The sequence below is a fragment of the Podarcis erhardii genome (genome assembly GCF_964252035.2).
Source record: "Podarcis erhardii genome assembly, chromosome: 11".
Lineage (NCBI taxonomy): Eukaryota > Metazoa > Chordata > Lepidosauria > Squamata > Lacertidae > Podarcis > Podarcis erhardii.
The window spans coordinates 18,596,674-18,620,199 of NC_138501.1; the positions used below are offsets into that span (position 1 = coordinate 18,596,674).

General features: G+C 39.9%; 1 protein-coding gene across 2 annotated transcripts in view; it reads right to left on the minus strand.

The window, feature by feature from the left end:
* The window catches only part of COMMD10 (COMM domain containing 10), a 58,901-nt gene that overhangs the window by 7,046 nt on the left and 28,329 nt on the right, over nucleotides 1-23,526 (minus strand). The window contains exon 6 of one of the 2 annotated variants that reach the window (XM_081880581.1): nucleotides 17,142-17,221. The exons of the other annotated variant lie outside the window; for it this stretch is intronic. Within the exon in view, the coding sequence (XP_081736707.1) occupies nucleotides 17,142-17,221 (80 nt within the window). The remainder of the gene's footprint in view (nucleotides 1-17,141; nucleotides 17,222-23,526) is intronic. 2 annotated transcript variants of the gene reach the window in all.

The window sequence follows — 23,526 nt, forward strand, 5'->3', positions numbered from 1 at the left end:
AATCACAAATCTAGATGGCTTGAAGTATCATCACTGCCAGCACTTTGAGGAACAAGTGGAGGTATGGCGTGAAGCAGCTGGCTGCCTAACTGACCTGTTTTCAAGTGCAAGGAGTGGGAAGGTTAGAGAAAACCTTAATAGCATAGTGTTTTCCTAAATGGTGCTCAGGGAACCCAAACAAACAAACAAACAAACAAACAAACAAACAAACAAACAAACGAATGAAATTTCATAGGCCGGGATCTGTTCCCTGATCACACTACTTAGCTGCACTTAGTTACTACTGAAATTACCGTATTTTTCGCTCTATAAGATGCACCAGACCATAAGACGCACCTAGTTTTTGGAGGAGGGAAACAAGAAAAAATATATTCTGAATCTCAGAAGCCAGAACAACAAGAGGGATTGCTGCGCAGCGAAAGCAGTGATCCCTCTTGCTGTTCTGGCTTCTGGGGTAGCTGCGCAGCCTGCATTCGCTCCATAAGATGCACACACATTTCCCCTTACTTTTTAGGAGGGAAAAAGTGAGTCTTATTGAGCAAAAAATACGGTAAATGGGACTTACCCCATTTATTTCAATGGGAACAGAGCCCATTGCAATTTCATCCAATTAATAGGACAAAAAACAGAAGCTGTCTTTATCTGTTATCATAGAATCATAGAGTTGGAAGAGACCACAAGGGCCATCGAGTCCAACCCCCTGCCAAGCAGGAAACACCATCAGAGCACTCCTGACATATGGTCGTCAAGCCTCTGCTTAAAGACCTCCAAAGAAGGAGACTCCACCACACTCCTTGGCAGCAAATTCCACTGTCGAACAGCTCTCACTGTCAGGAAGTTCCTCCTAATGTTTAGGTGGAATCTTTTTTCTTGTAGTTTGGAACCATTGCTCCGTGTCCGCTTCTCTGGAGCAGCAGAAAACAACCTTTCTCCCTCCTCTATGTGACATCCTTTTATATATTTGAACATGGCTATCATATCACCCCTTAACCTCCTCTTCTCCAGGCTAAACATGCTCAGCTCCCTTAGCCGTTCCTCATAAGGCATCGTTTCCAGGCCTTTGACCATTTTGGTTGCCCTCCTCTGGACACGTTCCAGTTTGTCAGTGTCCTTCTTGAACTGTGGTGCCCAGAACTGGACACAGTACTCCAGGTGAGGTCTGACCAGAGCAGAATACAGTGGCACTATTACTTCCCTTGATCTAGATGCTATACTCCTATTGATGCAGCCCAGAATTGCATTGCCTTTTTTAGCTGCCGCGTCACACTGTTGGCTCATGTCAAGTTTGTGGTCAACCAAGACTCCTAGATCCTTTTCACATGTAATGCTCTCAAGCCAGGTGTCACCCATCTTGTATTTGTGCCTCTCATTTTTTTTGCCCAAGTGCAATACTTTACATTTCTCCCTGTTAAAATTCATCTTGTTTGTTTTGGCCCAGTTCTCTAATCTGTCAAGGTCGTTTTGAAGTGTGATCCTGTCCTCTGGGGTGTTAGCCACCCCTCCCAGTTTGGTGTCATCTGCAAATTTGATCAGGATGCCCTTGAGTCCATCATCCAAGTCGTTGATAAAGATGTTGAATAAGACCGGGCCCAAGACAGAACCCTATAGTATAGTATATGGAACTCTATAGTAAGATTTAGTCTGGGCATAATTAAACAACTTTGATAGTTCTGGTTTTTATACTGCAGCTTTATTTTATTTTTCCAAACCCACTACCTTACAGTACAAGTTGATACTTACTTGCATTAGCATGGATAGAAATGCGAACATTTTGTGGACTTCCTTGACCTTTTTATCTGCTGAAGAAATTTTGCCAAGAGCAAACTGTGACCATTCAAGAGTTACTTTCCTTCTGTACTGATCTCTTATCTGGCACAGTATTTCTGCTTTTTTACATTCTCAAACAGAACACATTGAGCGAATTAGGTTACCAACTACATGCCAATCAGAATAGAGAATTCATTTACTGATGTTTATGTGTGTGTGTGTATATATAAAAGTGTCTGTGTGTGCAGATATGCCACTATGATTTAAAAGCTCACTAGGAAAAAGCTTAGCCACAAACATAAAATGCAATAAATATGTTAAGAGTTGCTTTTCGAAAATCATTAAGGCTTAGCATTGCTCTGTAATCGGACTTCTTACTATTAACTGAAAATCATTGATTAAATTAAGAAAGAGCTTCTATTGCAACAACTCTTTCCTTAAGTGTTATCTTATCCCACGTATTAAAAATGAACTTTTCTTTTCCTACCCAAGCACACTGTATCAAATGCAATAGCACACACCTTAATCACACTGTATTAGCTAGAGATTTGAGAGAGAAAGGCTAAAAGGCAAAGCTCTGCCTTCCTCAGTCAAAATCCATTTTGTTTGGTACAGTAATATTTTAATCACAGAAATGAATCAACATACCACTTCATCTTTTAAATTACATTACTGCCTAAACTCCGGAGTAATGAAGTCAGTTACAGCACAAGAGGGAAAGGCAATGAGAAAAGCAAGTTAATATTTCTCAACAACATAGCTGTTTTAGTTTAAAGGAAAGGCAAGGAAGAGGCAACATGACAGAAGGGTATAAAATTACGGAGAAAGTGGAGACGTTTCACTGCAAAGGAGGCAGCAATAGCAAGGGACCCAGCGTCTCCCATCAGGACACACACACCCTAATCCGACTCTGGGCCCATCGTCATAACACTCAGGTTCTGAAGGTCAGATCCAGTAACGCCATTTGGCTTTGGCAATCCACATTTCCCTCCTTCCAACCTATGCAAGAAGAGGCTGCAGGTCGCACAGTCAGTCTCTAGCTTCTCAGTGCTGCTACTACAGCAGTTAAAAATGGATAAAGATGAAGTGATATACATAATAATATATTAGGACTGCCCTTGAAGAATGACCTTTATCAGGTGTAGGTTTACCAGGTGAGCAAAAACTTTTGAACCAATCAGTGTTACACTTACTCATAATATTTCATGTACTCAAACTAATGTCACCATATTCAAAGGAACAGAATACAATATGCAAGACACAGATTGGTTATATCTTCTTCAATAACAGTTTCCCATAAAATAGAACCAGCTTCTTCTACATCATCATCAACAAAATTCCCAAAACCAGCTTAGACTGTGCTCAGTGGGGAGAAATTTGTTTCAGGCTAATGAAGCTCTAGAAAAGCACCCAGTCACATGGGTTTAAAAGTGTTTATGTTGAGCCAAGACATCACATCGTTTGCTTACTTTATTATAAGAAACCACAGCTATATCCCAAGGCTCAACACCAATCAGCTAAGGTTGCTTTGATTAGGATTCTCATTGGTACCTTACTGGACATTTGGACTCATCACGTTTTCTTCCACAAAGCTGTGGAAAGAAAAATCGGCTGCAATTCTGTAAGAAACGTGTTAACTCCAACCTCCCATTTAATCTAATTCATGGTATGTCCTCCAACACGTCTAACCATTCAGTTCCATAAGAAAGTACATCTATTTCAACAGCACTCATCTTTGTTTAAATATCTGTTGTCAATATTATGAATGCCCCTGGGTCATTCATATCAATGAGGTTGAACTCTACCACTTTTTGTTTGGAATATAATCCAAGTCTTCCTATATTTTGTGTGTCAGTGTCCCAAAGCTTGTATTTTCATTTAAAATACTGGTCCTATGAACACATTTATTACTATAAGCAGTAACATTACTATAAACAATGTCAATGTTCCTGGAACAACCTTATGAACAGAGGCTGAAGACTATATACTTTAAAGACAGGCATCTTCCCATCTTATTTACAGAACTTTGAGTCATTTTTGTGTGTATTTCAGAACTATGGTTTGTTTGTCAGGGGATATGAGCCCTAATTCATAATGACAGTAGCGATATGATAGCCATATGAAAATACAAAAGCGGGGACATGATTGTCCCAGAAGGTCTAAGGTCTACTGGGAAATGTTACATTTCAAATTTTAAGACAATGGAAGACTGAGCCATGATGAAGAACTTGCCAGAACTAGTGAAGTGATTCTAAATCATTAATGCACACCAATGTTTTAAGTATATTTTTCTTAAAATAGGCTCCACTGTAATCAATAGACACATTACAAGACAATTCCTGCAGGATCAAACTCAAGTCTAACATTCTTCTTACAATGGTCAACAAAATGTTGACTGGACTACCACAAACCATTGCTCCCCAACATGCAATGGGATTCTACTTCAGAACAAAGAAGTTTTTTTCCGTTATGGCCTGTGAAGCAGACTTGCTCAATTCAGGGTTCAATTTTTCATCTTACAATTGTGATTTAAAAAAAAAAAAAATGTGGTCTTGCTCTGCGCTACATCTTCTCTACAACAAACATGTTAACCAGTTAACACATTGGCCATTTAACATTCCAGTCATTTTTGTGTGTTTTGCAATGGCCTCACTTTCAAGGATTTTTAAGGATTTTAATCCGAGCCACCTTTATACTTTTCAGGATATATTGATTACCTAAACACAGTCTCTGAAACTGACACTATGGAAAGTCTGGGGTCCATCAGATGGTGACCATTTCTCATTTATGAATGATTGTTGATGCTTAAATATTAATAGTCCTGTACCAAACGCTTGCCATGACAGCAAAATAGAATGACTTTGCTAAGGGTATGCTCCCAGATAGAATCAGAAGAACTATGAGTAGAATGGTACCCTTTGTTCTAATGTTTGTTCTGTAAAAACACTGAAGAATGGCAAAGCTAAAAAGACAGTTGTCTATACAGCATATTTGGGAAGTACCATTTAAGTCAGTACAGCCAAAAGATCACAGTCTATAAACACAGACATAGCTAGGAGATGCAACAAAATTCTTTCATAAAGGTCAAAGGGGTATAAAAATGAAGGGAAACGAGAAATTGTCTGACTTGGAAACAGCCATGCCGTGCCATGACATCTTCAGGCAAACCCTGAGTGTGATATAGCCAGGCTTGGCAAGCCAGGCCCTCCAATGTTTTAACTGTTCTTACAAAAAGAGAGAGAAGGAAAAGGCATTTTAAAGGCATATAGTGAACACTTTCAAGATTGGTTGTTGTTGTTTAGTCGTTTAGTTGTGTCCGACTCTTCGTGACCCCATGGACCAGAGCACGCCAGGCACTCCTGTCTTCCACTGCCTCCTGCAGTTTGGTCAAACTCATGCTGGTAGCTTCGAGAACACTGTCCAACCATCTCGTCCTCTGTCGTCCCCTTCTCCTTGTGCCCTCCATCTTTCCCAACATTAGGGTCTTTTCCAGGGAGTCTTCTCTTCTCATGAGGTGGCCAAAGTATTGGAGCTTCAGCTTCAGGATCTGTCCTTCCAGTGAGCACTCAGGGCTGATTTCCTTAAGAATGGATAGGTTTGATCTTCTTGCAGTCCATGGGACTCTCAAGAGTCTCCTCCAGCACCATAATTCAAAAGCATCAATTCTTCGGCAATCAGCCTTCTTTATGGTCCAGCTCTCACTTCCATACACCACTACTGGGAAAACCATAGCTTTAACTATACGGACCTTTGTTGGCAAGGTGAGGTCTCTGCTTTTTAAGATACCTTCCCATTAATTTCGTCCCTACCTTGAAATGGTTGAGATATGTTGTTTGTTTGTTTGTTTGTTTGTTACCATTTCAAAGAAACATTTAATACAAGTTCCTTGTGCCAATATTTAGCCCGGAGTTGCTTTTATCTTTCTTAAAAGGCTCATAATAAGGCCCTGGGGGGATATCCGTAAAAAAAGAGAAGGTAAGCAAGGGAATGTTGTTAACTATATGGCTGGGTTCATTTTTAACAGCATCTGTAAATAACAGTTTAATGCTATGGAGTGTATTAATAGCAACTGTTGCTGGGCAGACCATAGGACAGTTTGGGTTGCGTGTTGTTGCAGTTTCTCTCTTGGCTATAAAACTAAAAGCAAAAGATCAGCAGTTTTTGCTGCTGAAAAAGCTGAAGGAGAAATGTTACAGAAGACATGGCGTTTCATAATTAAAGGAGTGGTTGCATTTCAGAGAAGAATCAACTAGCTCAACTTTCTGTTTTAAGAGTACTGAACAACAGCCACAGGCTACATTTTTTTTAAAAAAATGCATAAACACAAGAAATACTGACTGTACTCCAGCCATCTCACCACATTGGTAAAACAATATAGTTGTAAAGGGGGAGGGAGTGACAAACATACTACTAACCCTATGTTGTTGCATAGTATCTCACATCAGAAAACAAATTCAGAAATCTTTTTTTAAAAGTCCTACAGTATCATTTACATTTTTCTCCCTTCCAAAAATTGACTCAATCAGTATGCAGGCTTTAAACAAGCCCATCTGCTTTCCTGTCTATCCTAGGAAAATTAATTTTCAGTGACCAGATTAACAATTCCTCTACATGACAATAAGAAGACTAGCACTTAGGACTTTTGCTATATTGCTCCTGGCAACATGCAGAGACCTTTTTCTGTTAACTCTTATTAAAATGTACAATGGTAGGGCATCTTTCAAACTGATTTTTTTAAATCTACAACTCTTCAATGTTTGGTGCTTCATATCCAATGCACATTCTAAACAAAGTGGGTCAGTAGCAGACAGCATATATTAATAATAATCAGGCTATTAGTAGGGACCCTTTATTGCTACTCTTAATAAGAAGAGGTCGTACACCGGAAAAGCAAGTTGGCTGCCAATCTGAATCTCCTTTACATGCCAGCCTGAATCGCCTTCTAACGCTAACCACTTTGCACAACCCAATATCATTTTAAATTAACTATGATTATACCTTTACTTACATGTCACAATCAAACAAATTGATATAATTTCAACATATGACCATAACACTTCAAATATGGATGAAAACATATTCCTGGCACTGAGAAAAAAAGGTGAAAATAAATATTCAAGCTACTGAACATAAATTTGTGGTCTTTTTAAAAATATGTATATTAAACTAAAGTATTATGCAAAACAGCAACAAAAAAATCAAATCCATGAAATTCGTAAGAGGCTAATTTACTGCTAATTCCATGCTCTTAAAACATCCAGAAAACACTACAGACTTTTTCCAGTATGGAATCATTTACAGACCGTTCAAAGTACTGATACACCTCACTCTGGTAGATGTGTAGACCAAGTCTAAGCAAGGAAGTACAGGGGAAAGAGAATCAAGATTCCACATTTTCCTTTCTGGAATGACAAAAAAAATACCCTAACTTTAATTTGGTCACTCATTTTGCCAAATGATACATCATCTCCGATCTGTACTCCATTGCAGGTTGCAATGGTTGTAACCACTGAATCCTGCAAGCATTGTATAGTGTTGAGGGATACTGTCAGAACTCCTGAGACTTTCATGTCACCAAAAAGTACTCTTTGTCATTAAAATAGTCCAAGTGTCAGTTTGCATTTCTTAGTACAGAACGTATTGATCTGATGTGCAGAGATCTTTCCTATTCTACTTAATTCAAGAGGGTTCTGGAAGCTTATCTGTGTGAAAGAAACAAGCAGAAGGTCCATGATGTTTGGGTTATTCCTTCAGATAAGCTGAGTACAGCTGATTTGAACTGGTACGGTTATCTTGTTCAGTCAAGGTCATGCTGACTATAATAAGGCGAGAAGGAGCCAGGGTTTCACATTCTCTTTCTATCTCTTTTTGTGGTGTTCTGTACATAGTATGCTTAGTGTTTAAACTTATTATAAGTTATTGTAAGGTTATGTCTGCTGCAACTGGATATCTTACGGTCAGGGCCAATCTTGAATGTATTGGATTTGTGACCTTTATGCTCATTTGCCTTCAGTAGCAGTAAAGCTCTGCTGGATGAAATACAATGGCCTCTGGGCTATTTGGGGGGGAATCCTGCAACGTGTTTAAGTTGCTACTCTGCTAACGATACATTGGAATCCACTCTGAGTAGAATTTTCACGACACCAAGAGCATTAGTTTGAGATTTTTAGAGAGAACCAAACAGGTTTTGAAACCATCTGGTAATGGCTAGCTGTGGGCTAGGAGTCTTGGAGGGAAAGTGCCATAACGTAAGTGAAAGTGCTTTTAAGTAGATTACCTGTGGTGAAGCCATTTGCAAGGGGTCATATCCCGACAACCACATGGAGAGAAGTGGCCAAATGCACATTGTATTTTAACATATCAGCAGAAATGAGCAACATGCAGTTCAGGACATGCTAAAAATAGTCTAACCAACTAAACGGCCTTCAGCTGCACTCTGTCCCCTGAACATACACTGGTACATATATGTCAATTACATTAAAAACAAAATTAAAATTCCAGCATGAACAGGAAACAAGACCAAAATTGAAGAAAGCCAGGTTTTAATAGCACTCTAAGAACATTCCATTCATGACCCCAAACAAAAGGAAATGAATGTATATGAGAAGATGAACTAACTAATTATTCAGTTTGGATACAAAAGTTCATGACAAAAAGATCTATAACTAGAAATTCAGTTTCACAGTGAGTGCATGCCTTCACTAATAACTTGCAGGAAGGACCCCTGCAGTAGATTATTTTATTTTCCACACAGGATTTCATAATTATGAACATACGACTACAATTTAAAGCTGCGTGAACTCCTGAATAGATCTCTGACCAGCCAAACAATAATTACCTACTGCTTTGATATTGCAGTTTCTGCTGAAAGGTTTATAAAATATAGTAGATGAAAAGAGTGAGAATTAATAACCTGGAATAGCAACTTTTAAAAAAAAGCACCGCATAACTTTTGTCGCAACAGTCTGAACTCAAACTCAACTAGCCCTCATACAAGCATACAATCGCTTACAATAACTTACATACAAAATGATTTTTTAAATAGTAAATAAGTTTATGTTTTGCCATATATTACTGTAATCAATGGACTTGTCTGGAGGTAATACAGGAACTCTGACAAGTAAGGGGGAAACATATGTCTGGCCTGGGGATGAGCAAGTGGCGATGCCTGGGCCAAATTTGGCCCAGCTGGTCTCCAGTTAACCACCCTTCCCTAAGGGGCCTTCCAGTGAAACCACAGATGCCAACTTAACATTTAATCTGCCGCTAAGCCAGACTCTTCGTTTAACAAAATACTGTTTCCCTATCAAGGTGCAATCATGCTATCTCTACCAATGCTTTCAAATGCCTATTTTTACCTAAGCATGAAGGTCAGCTAAACAGAGAAATCAAAGGCTGGAAATGGGATTTCCTCTGCCCTCACCTGCTACAGCCCCCTGCTCCATATCCTACACACCATTCTCCCAAGGATCCCCCAAACCCCAGGACAGATTTTTAGGAGGGTGCAGTGAAGTGAAAAGGGGAAGGATGGAAAACCCCATTCTATGACTATATTCTGTTCACAGAAGGAGTTAGGATCTTGTTGCAGAATTTGGGACAAACATATGAATTATATGTTCAAAAGGGGGGTGGGATGGGTTTTGAAGTCTGATATTACTAATTGTCTGATATGTCTTTTGCTACCTTGCTTCTGGACAAAAAGGACAATTTCCTCATCCTTCGCATAATGGCAAAACTGTTCCTAAAAGTGACTGCAACGAAGAAGAATCACAGGATTTGTGTTATTTTGTAAGAAGTCTCGTCGTTTGGAAGTGAATGCAGAGGAATAGAAGTTCTGTTGAACAGAGTGAAAAGATCAGGTTTTCCTACTTACCCATTCACAGTACCCATCTGTTTTTATGTTTTGTGTTACACTTTAATACTTCATTTATTATATTGACTGTGTCCATAATGGAGAAAAGAACATTTTAGATATATATCGGGCTCAAATTTCGAAAGCTGTTAGAGATGCTTTTACGAACTGGAAATTTGCCAGATCAGAATAGCTTTTTCACTGGATTTGGTCAAGCATTTCTGGTTAACAAATTTTGGGGCTGCTCCAGTAGCTCTGCTGAAGCAGCAGCTCCATCAGGCTCCTTCCTCAAGTGCTACTTGGCAGTATCCATCCCATCAGGCTGCAGCAGCAATTCAGATGGGAAGCAGTGCCAGTCAGCTGTTTTGGAAGCAGCTGGTCATTATAAAAACTACTTCACAAGTTTAAAAAATGGTGCCTGAGGGTGCTTGTTTTCCTCTTTCCTCCCCATTCCTTTTACCTTTTGATTACAAGCCTGTGGGAAAAAGGACTGTCTTGACTGATCATCTGGAAGTCATTCTGGGAGCCTTTCTGGCAAAGAGTGGTATAAAAATGCTTTCAAAATAAGGTATATTATAGATGCCACAGAGGTTCTGCTGAATGCCTCAGTGAAAACTTGGTTTGCTTCCATTATTTGGAGGAAAAAAGCAACTATTGGTTTTGCCACCTGATCCCTAGGTTTGATGTCATATTTCGTAACAACTACAGTACAGTCATACCTCAGGTTAAATACGCTTCGAGTTGAGCGCGTTCGAGTTGCGCTCCGTGGCAACCTGGAAGTAACGGAGCGCGTTACTTCTGGGTTTCGCCGCTTGCGCATGCACAGACACTCAAAATGACGTCACGCACATACACGCGTGCAGACGTGCCGTCGCTAGATACGTTTACCTCTAGATGCAAACAGGGCTCCAGAACGGATCCCGTTCGTATCAAGAGGTACCACTGTACTTTTGCAAGACACTCCCTGTTTGTTTGTTTATTTCATCTATATCCCACCTTTCCTCTAAAGAGCTTAGGGTGGTGTACACAGTTCTCTTTCCCCTTTTATCGGCACAACAACCCTATGAGGTAGGTTAGTCTGAGAGAGAATGACTGGCCTACGGTCACCCAAAGAGCTTCAGGAATGATTTGGGGATTTGAACACTGGTCTCCAAGGTCCTAGTCCAACACTCTAACCTCTACAACCACACTGGCCCTACCTGTATCAGGTTGCCTTTAGCTGCCTCATACCAAAGGACCAATATACATGGTCCATTAACGGTCTTTAAATGGCAGCAGCACTTTGTGGTCTTTTTTACCAGTTCTGCTTTCAGATTCTTTAAAAAGAAATGCAGGTTTGAATATTAAGTGCTTTGCATGCAAATGCAGATGGTCTACCTATGAGCAATGGCATCTTCCCTTCAAGGTTAAAGAAAGGGGTTGTAACATTTCCTCTCCACTCTTTAACTGGGTGTTATGGTCATCTGTAACTTTTAGTCCAAAGGGACTATTTAATTCTGTGAAGTGTTTCGAAATCATGACACCACAAAGAGCTTGGCTTATAAATCAGAACAGCAAGCATTCAGCACCAACAAGGACATACTTTAAGTTAGTACCCAGCAACATTTATAACCACAGCAAAACAGCAGCGTTTATGAACTATTTCTAGCCCAAGGGGAAAGAGATTGCCACAAGTTCTTCAAAGATGGTTATGTAAAAAGGGACCAGAAAGATGAAGCAAAGTCATAATGGGACATGATAATGGTGCATCCATTAAATGACCATTAATAATATAATCTAAGTAATTCTATGGTCATTCCCTAACACCATTCTCCGAACACAACTGAAATATTTGACATCTTGGAGTTTAAAGTAAATGGGATTGTTGCTGTCTCACAAACTTGATGGTAAATCTAAACTTCTGCAGGGTATTTGCATTGTTTCATATCTGTCTGTCTTGCATACACCATGTGGTAGGGCTGGGAGATGTCAGCTTTTCAACACTGCAGTGTATCACCAGTCAAACATCACAATATGGCTATGCATTGTGTTTCAAGCTAGGAGAGGGGAAGGACAGTCGCCATCTCCTTGCTTTGAATCGTTCGTTTGCCACCTTCCCAGCGCCACAGTACCTTCCCCTCAGGGCAGCTGATTTCCCAAGGAGCCGATTTCTCCTCTGGGCTGTGGTGCGTGTCCCCCACCCCGATTTCAAACCTCTTTCACTGCATGCCCAATTCTCCATGCTCCTTCATCCACCCATCTCAAGCCTGGCCAAGGCTGCTTGTTCCTGCCACCGGGCGCTAGAAGCGGAGGAACTAAGGAGCAGTGGTGGTTTCACTCACAGTATACCACTGGGTGAAGCCACCAGAACACTCTGGCCCTCATACATCGCCTCATACATTGGGACATCGCCCAGGCCCACCATGTGGAAGTCAAATTCCTCATGGGGTATCCCACACGACTGCTGTGCACATGTATACAACAACCACAAGGGTGTTGTAGATCTCCCTTGTCTCTATTTGGCAAGGTCTAAGTAGGCTTTGAGATTAAATTTAAAGGAAGGGAAGAAGCACAATGCAGCATAGCAAGGAGTTCCTGGCAAAAGGGGATTTAAAATCTCAGCTCAAGTGATTATATTGTCTAAAAGTTATGCTTTTCCTGTTTTTATCAATTCGTCAATTATGAGCCAACTAACCAAGAAGTAAGTACAAAAAATAGTAACACCCTATTGCTCAGCAGGATGCTACATCCTTGAACTTCCTGCAGTTGTGCTTCCTGTAAATTAAGAAACATCCGCACAGAGAACAACTTTAGTAAGATTTGCAGGAATAATGTCTGCTTAAAGAAACTCCACGTTACCCAAATATAACCTGTAAAACTCCATATAACCCAAATATTATACTTGCTTCTTTTTCCTCACAGAGTTTAGTGCTTAGAGGAGTTCGGAGTATAAGTATAAATCTTTTTCTTTAGATTCAGTATCAGCAAAACATTACTATGTGCATACAGAAATGATCAGACCTGAGCTAGGAGTGCTCCGTTTACAAAAGAGTAAGACACTTGCCTGAGCTTGTGGAGCAGAGCTGAGAAAGGGACAGACTGTGTTCACAGATAACAACATCATAGTCTGCTGCTCCCATTTTCCAAGACTGCTAGACAGTGTCAAACACTTACTTGTGACTGTTTTTGCCAAAGATTTCTGAGTAATATTCAGAGTCACTAAGGTTTGTTTTGGGCGTTTTTTTGGAAGCTTAGCTGATTATATATAGCATTCTCCAGTGGAACCTGTAACAAAGCATTGCAGTTATCTCTGGTCCCTAAACAGAGGAGGGTTCCTGGTCAGGGCCTCAGCTAGCCTGGAACAGGAACCCTGTGCAGGCCTCTCGGGAGAGAGAGACATTTCAGGGGACAGGAAAAGGAAAGGACACATTCTGGCCCCACCCCAAGCCCTGTGCCATATACAGAGTTACCTCAGGTTACATACGCTTCAGGTTACAGACTCCGCTAACCCAGAAATAGTACCTCGGGTTAAGAACTTTGCTTCAGGATGAGAATAGAAATCGTGCTCTGGCAGCGCGGCGGTAGCAGGAGGCCCCATTAGCTAAAGTGGTGCTTCAGGTTAAGAACAGTTTCGGGTTAAGAACGGACCTCTGGAACGCATTAAGTACTTAACCCAAGGTACCACTGTATTAGCAGAAGGATTTCATTGCAGAACATTTAATAGCGGCAGAGTGGTGGGTGGGGGTCCTGGAGACTGGAAAAGGAAACATGCTCCTTTTTCCTTCATTTCCTGCTGAAACATTCTTGTATAAGTGCAGGGGCTGGGGGGGGGGACAACCCCCCATACTCCCTCCAGGATTCAATATAAGCTGTTAGGGCTCTAAGGTGGCCTACTGCCTCTAATTACCTGCCCTCCATTTTTCTCCCCCTTAGCTTACACTGTAACATTCAATATCTCCACTGCTCTCCCTCATACACTCAATTGATGGTCTGTCTACAGGAGTCTAATTTATGCTCTTTTCAAATCCCTTTACTCTCTCGTTTCAAATGCCAATGAATTCTGTAAGTCCTAGAACCATTTTGGTCTTTAAAAAGAAAAAGGAAAACCCTTTTAATTTATAAGCACATATACTTCTGTATCCTGAGAAAGCCCCCAAAGCATATAGATGCCACTCCCTTCTTTTTGAGTGGCCTTGTTGTGCTTCCAATCACCTGTGGTTAATGTTGAAATTAATAATTTCTATTCTGAGGCAGGTCAAGCTAGGAAAGGATACTTGCAACAGTAAGATCTGCATTAATTGGACTGGGAGATAATGAGATCACTAGGAAAGTAGGCAACAGATCTTGCCGGAAACCTGCTGTCACTAAGTTAATAAAGCTTTCATTGCCTAGAAAAACTATTTGAAAACTAGACATGATAGGGGAACAACTTGAAAAGCATTTAACACACCTAAAATACATGTGTTCCCATGATATCTCATAGAATAAAAAAACTATTAGAAGGGATTCACTGTTGGATCAGAGAGCTTAAAGTTGACACAGCTACCCAGAAGATTGTCAGGAACGGATGATATCCTGTTCTGTAAAGGTCTTATCTTAAACAGTTAACTCACATCGCAAGTATAAACGTTTCAGTGACAGCACAATATTGCACATGCCTACTCATAAGTCAGTCCCATTGAGTTCAGTAGGACTTGTTCCCAGGTAAATGTGTATAGAGTCGCAGCTGAAGAAAACTTTTATCTTCATAATCCCAAAAGGTAGTATTTCACTCTGAAGCACATACTACAAGATGTTAGTTACAATTTGTACAGTTAGTATATCATGCTTGTCATTTATCAATATGAATTGGTTTAACACGACAAATTGTTTAGACTAGTAATCTGCCCAAACCTAAACTCCTTTGAGCTTGTGTGCGTAGCTACCACAAAGTTATTTGGCTTTGAAGTTTAAAAATATCACTGGCATCGTAAGCACTAACATTTGCAATCAAAATATAAATTCAAATTATGCCATTTTTGGTTTGGAAATATTTTGCTGAACCCTTGCTTGCTTAATTTAAAAAGTCAGGAGTAACTCCTCATTTAATAGGCATATTAAATGGCATAAACTCTGGACAAAATAAAAGCTTTCTCTTATTCTGCATAGAAGCCAAGACCCCAAAAGCAAATTTTGCGTACCCAAAGCTGTACTTGTGTTTTATGAACAGCTGCCTTGAATCCTGTATAGTAAAAAGCTCTCAAAACCAAGGGGAGCAGCAAAAGAAATCTAGGATATGGCATGGAGGGATGGGGAGATGAAATCTGCTGTTGAAATCTAAAATCCCACTGGGTGGGTACAAACTCTTGTATAAGCTTAAAGCAGTTCTTTGGATGCTGGCCAAAAACAACCCTTGTGATGCTCCAATTTTAAGCATGTATCAGCTCCGGTGAGGTTATCTCCATTCCTTCAGCTGTATGTATGTTTATGCATTTTGATGCATGAAACTCATATAGTGCGAGGTGGCACATTTTTTAAAAATCTTTTTTTTTTTTTTTTAATGTTATGCTCTTCATTAAAGCCATAGAACAGTTTGCAAGTAACAGTATAAAACGCATAATCATAAACAGTTAATTAAAAAAAATACAGTTAAAATCTCCTAAACCAACTCAACCGTTACAAAGAGCAGTGGGCAATACTGTTCAGTAAATCAGATGTCTAAAAAGCTTCTTTAAAGCAACATCAAAAGGACCCAATGCCCTTTGTATTCAGCATACAAAGGAGCGCAACATATGCAAACATTGCAAATGTTCGGATATAAAAATGTGCAACTGTCATGATACTATTTGATCATCCTTATCAGCTGATTGCAATGCAGTATTTCTAAAAGCATTATCTTTAAAAGCTTTAAAGAGAAAGCACTTCTGCTGAAATATCACTGGACAGAAAAAGCATTAAGCGGTTAAATTACCATCACCCACTGTGGATGTAGTCCATTAGAAAGTTTTACCAGAAAAATAACCCCCCTAAAAAGAGTGGCAGCGTAAGATCACATACTTACTAAAATAGAGAGGTCAATTTTACAAATGCTCCTTAATACAGAGGCACATTCTGTGCTGGACCAAAATAATTTCATTTTGCTGTTAGAACATAAACCGCAATGAAAAATACACACACATACGCACCTAAAGTACTATGGTGTGCCCAGTCTGGGGAACGGAGCCATCACATCAGGTGATTATGCACTTTGAAGTTCTGAAGCCAAGACTTCAAAAGGACCTCACAAACCAACAAAGTACTGCTAAAACAAAATAGCCCCCCCACACCCCTTTCTTTCTAGCAGCAAGTTTCTATGAACAACCTTTTCCAGAATTGAAACAAATCGAAAGATCCACTGGACTCACCTGAAGGGTGTATCTTCACGCCAACATCTTGGACCTGCTCTAAACAAGAGGCATTGCTCCTGACGTGGGTAGAGGTCAATGTGAAGCATGTCAGTGGAAAAGCAAATGAGCAAGGGGACCCTACAACCAGGGGAACGGCATTTATCTGAGCAACTATTCTGCCAAATCCAAAGGGAAATCAGGCTGATCCAACTAGAGCTGTCCACTTTTCACCTCAGCAACCAAACACCAAGGTTCTTTTCCAGGTACCACCCACAAGTAGAAGCCATGGATGCCCTCCACACAAACTGGTCCAAGGGACTGACTCCTCTTTACTTTCCCCCCTAAAGCCTCTTCTAGCCATAACCCTCAAGAAGATACAGTAGGAATCACAAGAAGACCCTGGTTCACCGAGAAAACATGAAAGCCACCACGGCATCTAACCAGTGTTTCCAGACCTTCTCACACCGGAGACCAGCATAGGAGATAGAAATCTTCATTTTAGAAGGGGACTCCATTCTACTTAGCTGGGTTCAAGTGAGCCTAAGTTCCCTACAGGGAGCTCTCTCCATCATTCAAATAAGCAAGACTGACCTCACCATACATCAGCTGCTGCATGGAAGCTTTACTCAACGATATAATCTGCAGGAGCATTGCTGACTGTCCCACAAGTTGATGAAGCTCATCTGATAGCAAAAAGAAATCAAGCCTTTAGTACAATTGGCCTAATCCTGCACAATTCTCTGTCCATAGATATTCAGCAGGTACCTTCTGTTTTAACCTTTAAAAATCTGGTGAAAACCAAGCTTATTATAAGCATTGAAAAAATATCTTCCTTTAATACTTAACTGATCTATTATTTGAAATCTTTACATGGTTTTTATTGGGTATATGTGTTTGTGGGTTTCATTAGCTGCATAGTTTTTTTTTTTTTGTATGAATAACGGTATTTTATGCATACAATAAAAATAACACATTATGTTATTTAACACAACATATAACATAACATAACAACATAACATAACATAATCATACTGTGTTAATAAAAATAACACATTATGATTGATCTCATTGTTAGTTTTGTAATTGGAGTTAATTTTCTCACGCTTATGGGGACTGAAATATTCACCAAGTGTGAATTCGTGGCAGCCATCTTGGGTTCCAATATGAAAACTACTTACCTGATTGGCAACAGCTTCTCCAACATAATGCAAGTAGCTCTAACTGAAACAGACGCCTGCCACTTGCAGCAATGAGCTTCCTAAGAGGAAACACACTGTATCTAATTTTTTTAAGTTTTGAGCATTTGGAAAGAAAGAATAAGTGTACAAAGCTTCTGTTTATAAGACCTGCGCATGATTATTGTATGAGATAGGCATGATACCCACTTTAGAAGGAGAAATTAAAACCAGCTGCCTTGTAATTTTATTTCAATATATGCTGAAAATATTTTTATTGTGACAGGTGTAAAGCATGGCATGAATTCAAGAGGTAATAGCTTGAAGATGGCAAGGCTTTGAACCGTCACAACAAAACAGTAACTTCTATTAGGTTACTTTTCCTAAATCAATATCAATTACAATAACCCACTCATGAAACCTTTTCTAATCTAGCTGCCTTTTCAAACCCACTTCAAGAAGATAGAAGCTCTCTCATTCGCCACTACTTATCATCATTGTTAGGTATTTTACATAAACAAGTAGGCAAGCAAGAAAACCTGATAAATTAATGTAATCATTCACTCATTTATCGCTAGAGACCGATACAAAAAAAAAACCTTTAGTCATGTTACCTATAAAAGCTTTTAGAGTGCCTCGCAAATTTATGCATACGTGCCTCTTTCAAGTGACATTTAACTTACTTCCCTGTCTTACTGACATTTATTGAATGACCTAGTTTGGCTGAAGTTACTAGAGTGAAAAAGTATCTTCAGTTTGATAAGTAATTTTGCCCAGACACAGTGTCTCATTCTGAACAGCATACAAGCATCTACGTCCCTGATTGCAAAAAGCTGATTATTCATACACATATTTAGGGGGTGTGGAGGGTAGGGGAGGTTAGAGAGAAATGTGGTACTTCTAAAAGAACCTTCTTTAAAAATGCAAAAGTAAAGGTTTTCCCACTATTAACCCAAACACTGAAATATATGCTATGAAGTACAGTGGCACCTCGGTTATGGAAGACCGTTCCACTTCCTAAACATTCGACAACCGAGGCGCAATGGGTGGTTGAAAAATTCCATTGAGAAAATCAGGAAACACGCCTCGGAAACCATTCGACATCTGAGGCACGCTCGCAAACGGAAGCATTTACTTCCGGGTTTTTGGCCTTCGAAAACCGAAACGTTCGACAACCCAGGTACCACTGTACCTACATGACTGTGTTGAAATTATCTCGCAGGTGGCAACATTACTTAAAAGCAACTCCTCTTAATTAATTAATTTCACTTATATATCTTGTCTTTCCTATCTGGAGTTTAGGGCAGCATACATGGTCCTCTCCTTTCTACCTCACAATAACCTTGAAGTAGCAGGCTAATTCAGAGTTAATGAAAATGAGCCTAGCCTCTTCCAAGGCTTGCACACACTCTGCCATTCACTAGGGTGGCCACAAGGAGGAATCTGGAAACTTTGCTGTGTATTTTTGATTAAACATAGTTTACTGTGGCATCCAAAGCTGGACAAACCATGGTTAATTTTAGTGGAAACAAGCCATAATTAACAAAGCTAAATTGTTTTCATGAGCCACAGCTAAGATTAACCACAGTTTAAGTTTGGACAGCGTGCTGAAGTGTTCATCTAAGACAGAAGCTTCCGGTCTCCTGTGGTGGAGGAAAGTGATGGGGAGAGGAAGGAGGGCACAAGAGCCTGGGGGGAAAGCTAAGTTAATATGAAGTGAGCTTCATGGCTGATTTGGGATTTGAATCTGGCTCCTCGGCCAACACATTAAACCAGTTCTCTGTTTTGGCAGTAACAGGGAACTCTGGTTTAAAATAAGCCAGGATCTCCATATCAAAGATGGCAATAATAGTAACACAGAAGCCAGTAACTGCTCAGTTTTGCAATTCCTTGTAATTCAAGCCAACCTTCAGCCTTTCAATATGTACTGTTCTATTATGTTTATTATGTTTATGTTTTGGAAGCCATCCAGAGTGGCTGGGGCAACCCAGTTAGATAGGCTGGCTACAATGGTTGCTGTTGATTGTTGTTGTTGTTATACCAAGTTTTATTGTGCAATTTACTTCTTAAATATTAACCCTAACCCTAACCATACATACTAGATTCAAGTATTCCCGGGTAGAAGTATTATTTTGTACTGGAGCTTGATATAAACTGATACTGGATTTTTTGGCCTGTCATCTCTGCTGTCTTACCTAGAACTGGGAATACCCAAGTTCAAAACCCCATTCAGACATGAAGTCCACTAGTTAAAACTTCAGCGTAGTCATCATCTCTTTGCCTAATCCACCTCTGCTTTTATAGTTCCTGACATAAACAAAGCCCACCAGAAAGGTCATTTTGCTGGAAATACTTTAAGAAATGCCACCCAGAACACCCTCTCCATTCCCAGCTCACAAATCAAATGACTAGAGTGGCACCCCTTCTTGAATGCAACACACACACACACACATATACACACACACACAGCAAGTGCCCACAGCACCATCCCAAACAAAACATTGCTGTGTTGGAGAAAAAAAGAGGTTGGCTTCTAAACAAATCCAGTTTCTGATATACTGTATCCTGATATTTTATATGCCAATTACATTCATTAATCTTATCAAACTTTATCGACTCAAATTATATCTCTGGCTGTAGACTGAACCTGGTGGCAGATAGGAAGCCATTCACTGTTATCTTGAAAGTTCAGTAATGTAACACACCTGAAAGATTTAATGAGCGACTTGGAAACTAGTCAGCTTGGCCTTTGGATGAAGACTGGTTATGCTGCAATACCAAACGCAGCCTGGAGTTTAAAGCACAGCAGATACCTAAATCACATGTGCAAAATTAATGTATAATTGCAACTACAGGCAACCAACAACTGTGGAACGTGAAAATGTTCAGTTTCTTTTCCTTTATGCAGCTCACGATGCTACACAGTTCTCTCCTCAATAGGGCATCTATTCAAGAAACAGCTAACAGGTCCCTAAAGGTAAAGGTAAAGGGACCCCTGACCATTAGGTCCAGTCGTGGCCAACTCTGGGGTTGCGGCGCTCATCTCGCTTTATTGGCCGAGGGAGCCGGCGTACAGCTTCCAGGTCATGTGGCCAGCATGACTAAACCGCTTCTGGCGAACCAGAGCAGCGCACGGAAACGCCGTTTACCTTCCCGCTGGAGCGGTACCTATTTATCTACTTGCACTTTGACATGCTTTTGAACTGCTAGGTTGGCAGGAGCTGGGACCGAGCAATGGGAGCTCACCCCGTCGCGGGGATTCACCGACCTTCTGATCGGCAAGCCCTAGGCTCTGTGGTTTAACCCACAGCGCCACCCGCGTCCCAAGAGGTCCCTAGTTTTGTGCAAAAGCAAATATTAACAGAAGAAAAGATGTAAAAACTGTTGCTGCTTGGGTTTCTGGTAATGCTGCAACCCAGGTGTAAAAAAGTGGGTGAGGAAACAACCCACCACAAGGATTTGACTCTGAAGGCCTAAGTAGTAGCAAGAGGGTGCATTTCGTTTGGATGAATCCTGAGCTGTTAACAGGATGGGTCCAAGACTCTTCTGACATGAAACGGTGTCCTCTGAGGTACAGGCAATGACCAATTTACACACATCCAATTGACGTGTGACTGCGCACACCCGTGCATCGCCACAACCTGGAAGTGGCCAGGGCGGACTTCTGTGCGCTCTGCCAACATGCACGGGGGTCAGGAATGCAAACCACCACCCCTGCAAAACAGCCATTGCCTGTATCCCAAACCTCATCGGGCTGCTGCAATTAGCCTAAAACCTTCTTGAAGCGTTCCGGTTTTTACAATATTCATCAATTCGTTCACCAAAATGCAAACAAATGTCAGTTATCCTATAGTAGATATGTCACTCCTATCTGTAATAAGACAAAGGATTTTTAAAAAACATAATCAAATGAAACTTAAGGTTAAAAAACAGGATTTGTAGCTATAAATAAGAAAAGTGTGTATGTTTGCTGGTATTTAAGTCAGTGTTTTTCAACCACTGTTCCGCGGCACACTAGTGTGCCGCGAGATGTTGCCTGGTGTGCCGTGGGAAAAATTGAAAAATTTGAAAGATTTAAAAATAAAGTATTTTATAATTTTTCATATTTCTGTTTACTTACTATTTCATAAAAAGTAATTATAAAATACTTTCTTTGTGTTTATTTGATTCCTATTCAAGAGAATTACTTTATATATAGTCAATATAGGCACAGAGTTAAATTTTTTAACATTTTCTAATGGTGGTGTGCCTCGTGATTTTTTTCATGAAACAAGTGTGCCTTTGCCCCAAAAAGGTTGAAAAACACTGATTTAAGTTTACTTCAAAATACGGGGGTGGGGGAAGGCTATACACAAATACATTTTATTGCTTGTAATAAAAAATAACAACTGTGAAAAAGCCAGTGGTATACTTGGCCTCTTTATTTTTGAATTCTGTGCTTCTGCAGTCTCAGTTAATTAAACTAAGGAACTTCTAAAATGTGCACTATGGGTACATTTGAAATTTATGACAAGGGACAACAGCAGGAGGCTTATTGTGCCCTTTGACCTTAAATGATGCTGTTCAATAATGAGGGTCACTTTACAATGCAGCTTTAGTGTTAACAGATGTGCAGATTGCCACTATTCTCATAATAAGGTATTAAGATGAATATGTCTGCAAAAATAAAAATAAAACATTATTATAATTATAATCTCTGATTTGGAGTTTAGTTAAGAAGCCAGACAGTCGTCCAATAAGAGTTCTATTTTTAATTACTTTAAAAAATATATCCATTCTATAATATATATTTATTAAAAGATGCACAATAAAAGCCTCAGACCACACATACCACATATTACTTAGGTTAGCTTCCTCTTGCCCACAAATAATACAAAAGTTGTGAAGCTTTTTTAAAAAATCCCCTTCTGGCCAAAATCTGATGTAGCAATTAAGAAAAATCAGAGCAATCTCTGGAAGAAATGAGAAATATAATTCTTGTTCTCCAAGTTTTTTTAAAAAAATAGCATGATTTGATTATACATTAAGAGCTATGAGGAAATGTAATTCAAACTTCCTTTTTCATTTTAATAAGACCTTTGATGGAATCCATCCCACCAAGGGCCTTTACCACATTTCTTACCTGGGTGGTCATTATGTCATCATTTAAACTTTTTACAAAAGGGCTTTATTTGGTTCAAACAGGGCTGAACAACGAGTTTCCAGGGACCTAAGAGCGGACAAGGAAACGTTCTGCGGTGAAAACTTCCTCAAAGAATAATATAACCTTACAATGGCTTACTGTTCTAGCAGCATATGGGCTTTGTTTGGACTTACAATTGAACATAATTCTACTTTATTTTCCTGACAGTTTTTATGTCTCCAAATCTTCCCAAGTGCTGCGCTCTAATGCAGCCATGAAATCCTCCCAATCGCAGATATTCTATAAGTACATTATCACCGCCAAATGAGTCTTCAATCTTGGGTGTTGGAGGACAAGGAAGACACTAGAGCTGGTTTCCCAAGTCCACTGATGATCATGAGCCCACAAGCTATTACTTTTGGGGGAACAGAAGTACTAAAGAGAACGTCTAACCGGAATCATCACTAGGGCTGTTAACATTCTAATTTACTTTGAAACATACAGAAGATTTATTTGTTTGTTCCTTTCCCGCCAGCTTGGCTCTACAGAGCTCTCAGGGCAGCCTACAACAAATCAAACTCTGACGTTCCATCTTTCCCCAACAAATTTGACCAAGCTAGCACACACAAAACTAAATGCACTGTAAACCAAGTTTTCAGCAGTAGCAGATCACTCAATGCAAAACTGCCAAACGCCTACTGAGATAATAAAGGAAAAATAATAATATAAAATCAGGCTGGCCTGATGGGATTTCTCTGTGGAAGGAGTTTCATAAAGCAGGTGCCACCACAAAGGTGGCTTTGCTCCTCAACCCAACCAATCTGGCTTCAGATAAAGAAGATATTTTGAGGAGGCATTTCCAAATGTACAATGTGAGAAAATTCGGAACAACTCCCTTTGAAAACAGAAGCAAATAGCTATGGAGTCATGTCTGGATTAGGGCAACCTATTGTACTCCATCTTATGTTGTGTTAAAACTCAAACATTTTGGATCGGGTTATTTATGGAAATAGCACATACTGCCAGTTAGAAAGTAGAGAAAGGGGCATCCATGCCTGTCAAGAAGACAGGAAGAACGCCAATCTCCCAGACCTGAGAACCAAATACCCATAGCATGTCCATCTTGTTGGGATTCATCTTCAGCTTGCTGGCCCTCCCCCAGCCTGTTACTCATTCCTGTTAATATATAGAGTAATTATTCTCAATGCCATGCATTATACCTGATGTTTCATTGACTTCTTCAAGGTATGCTATTTATATCTGTCA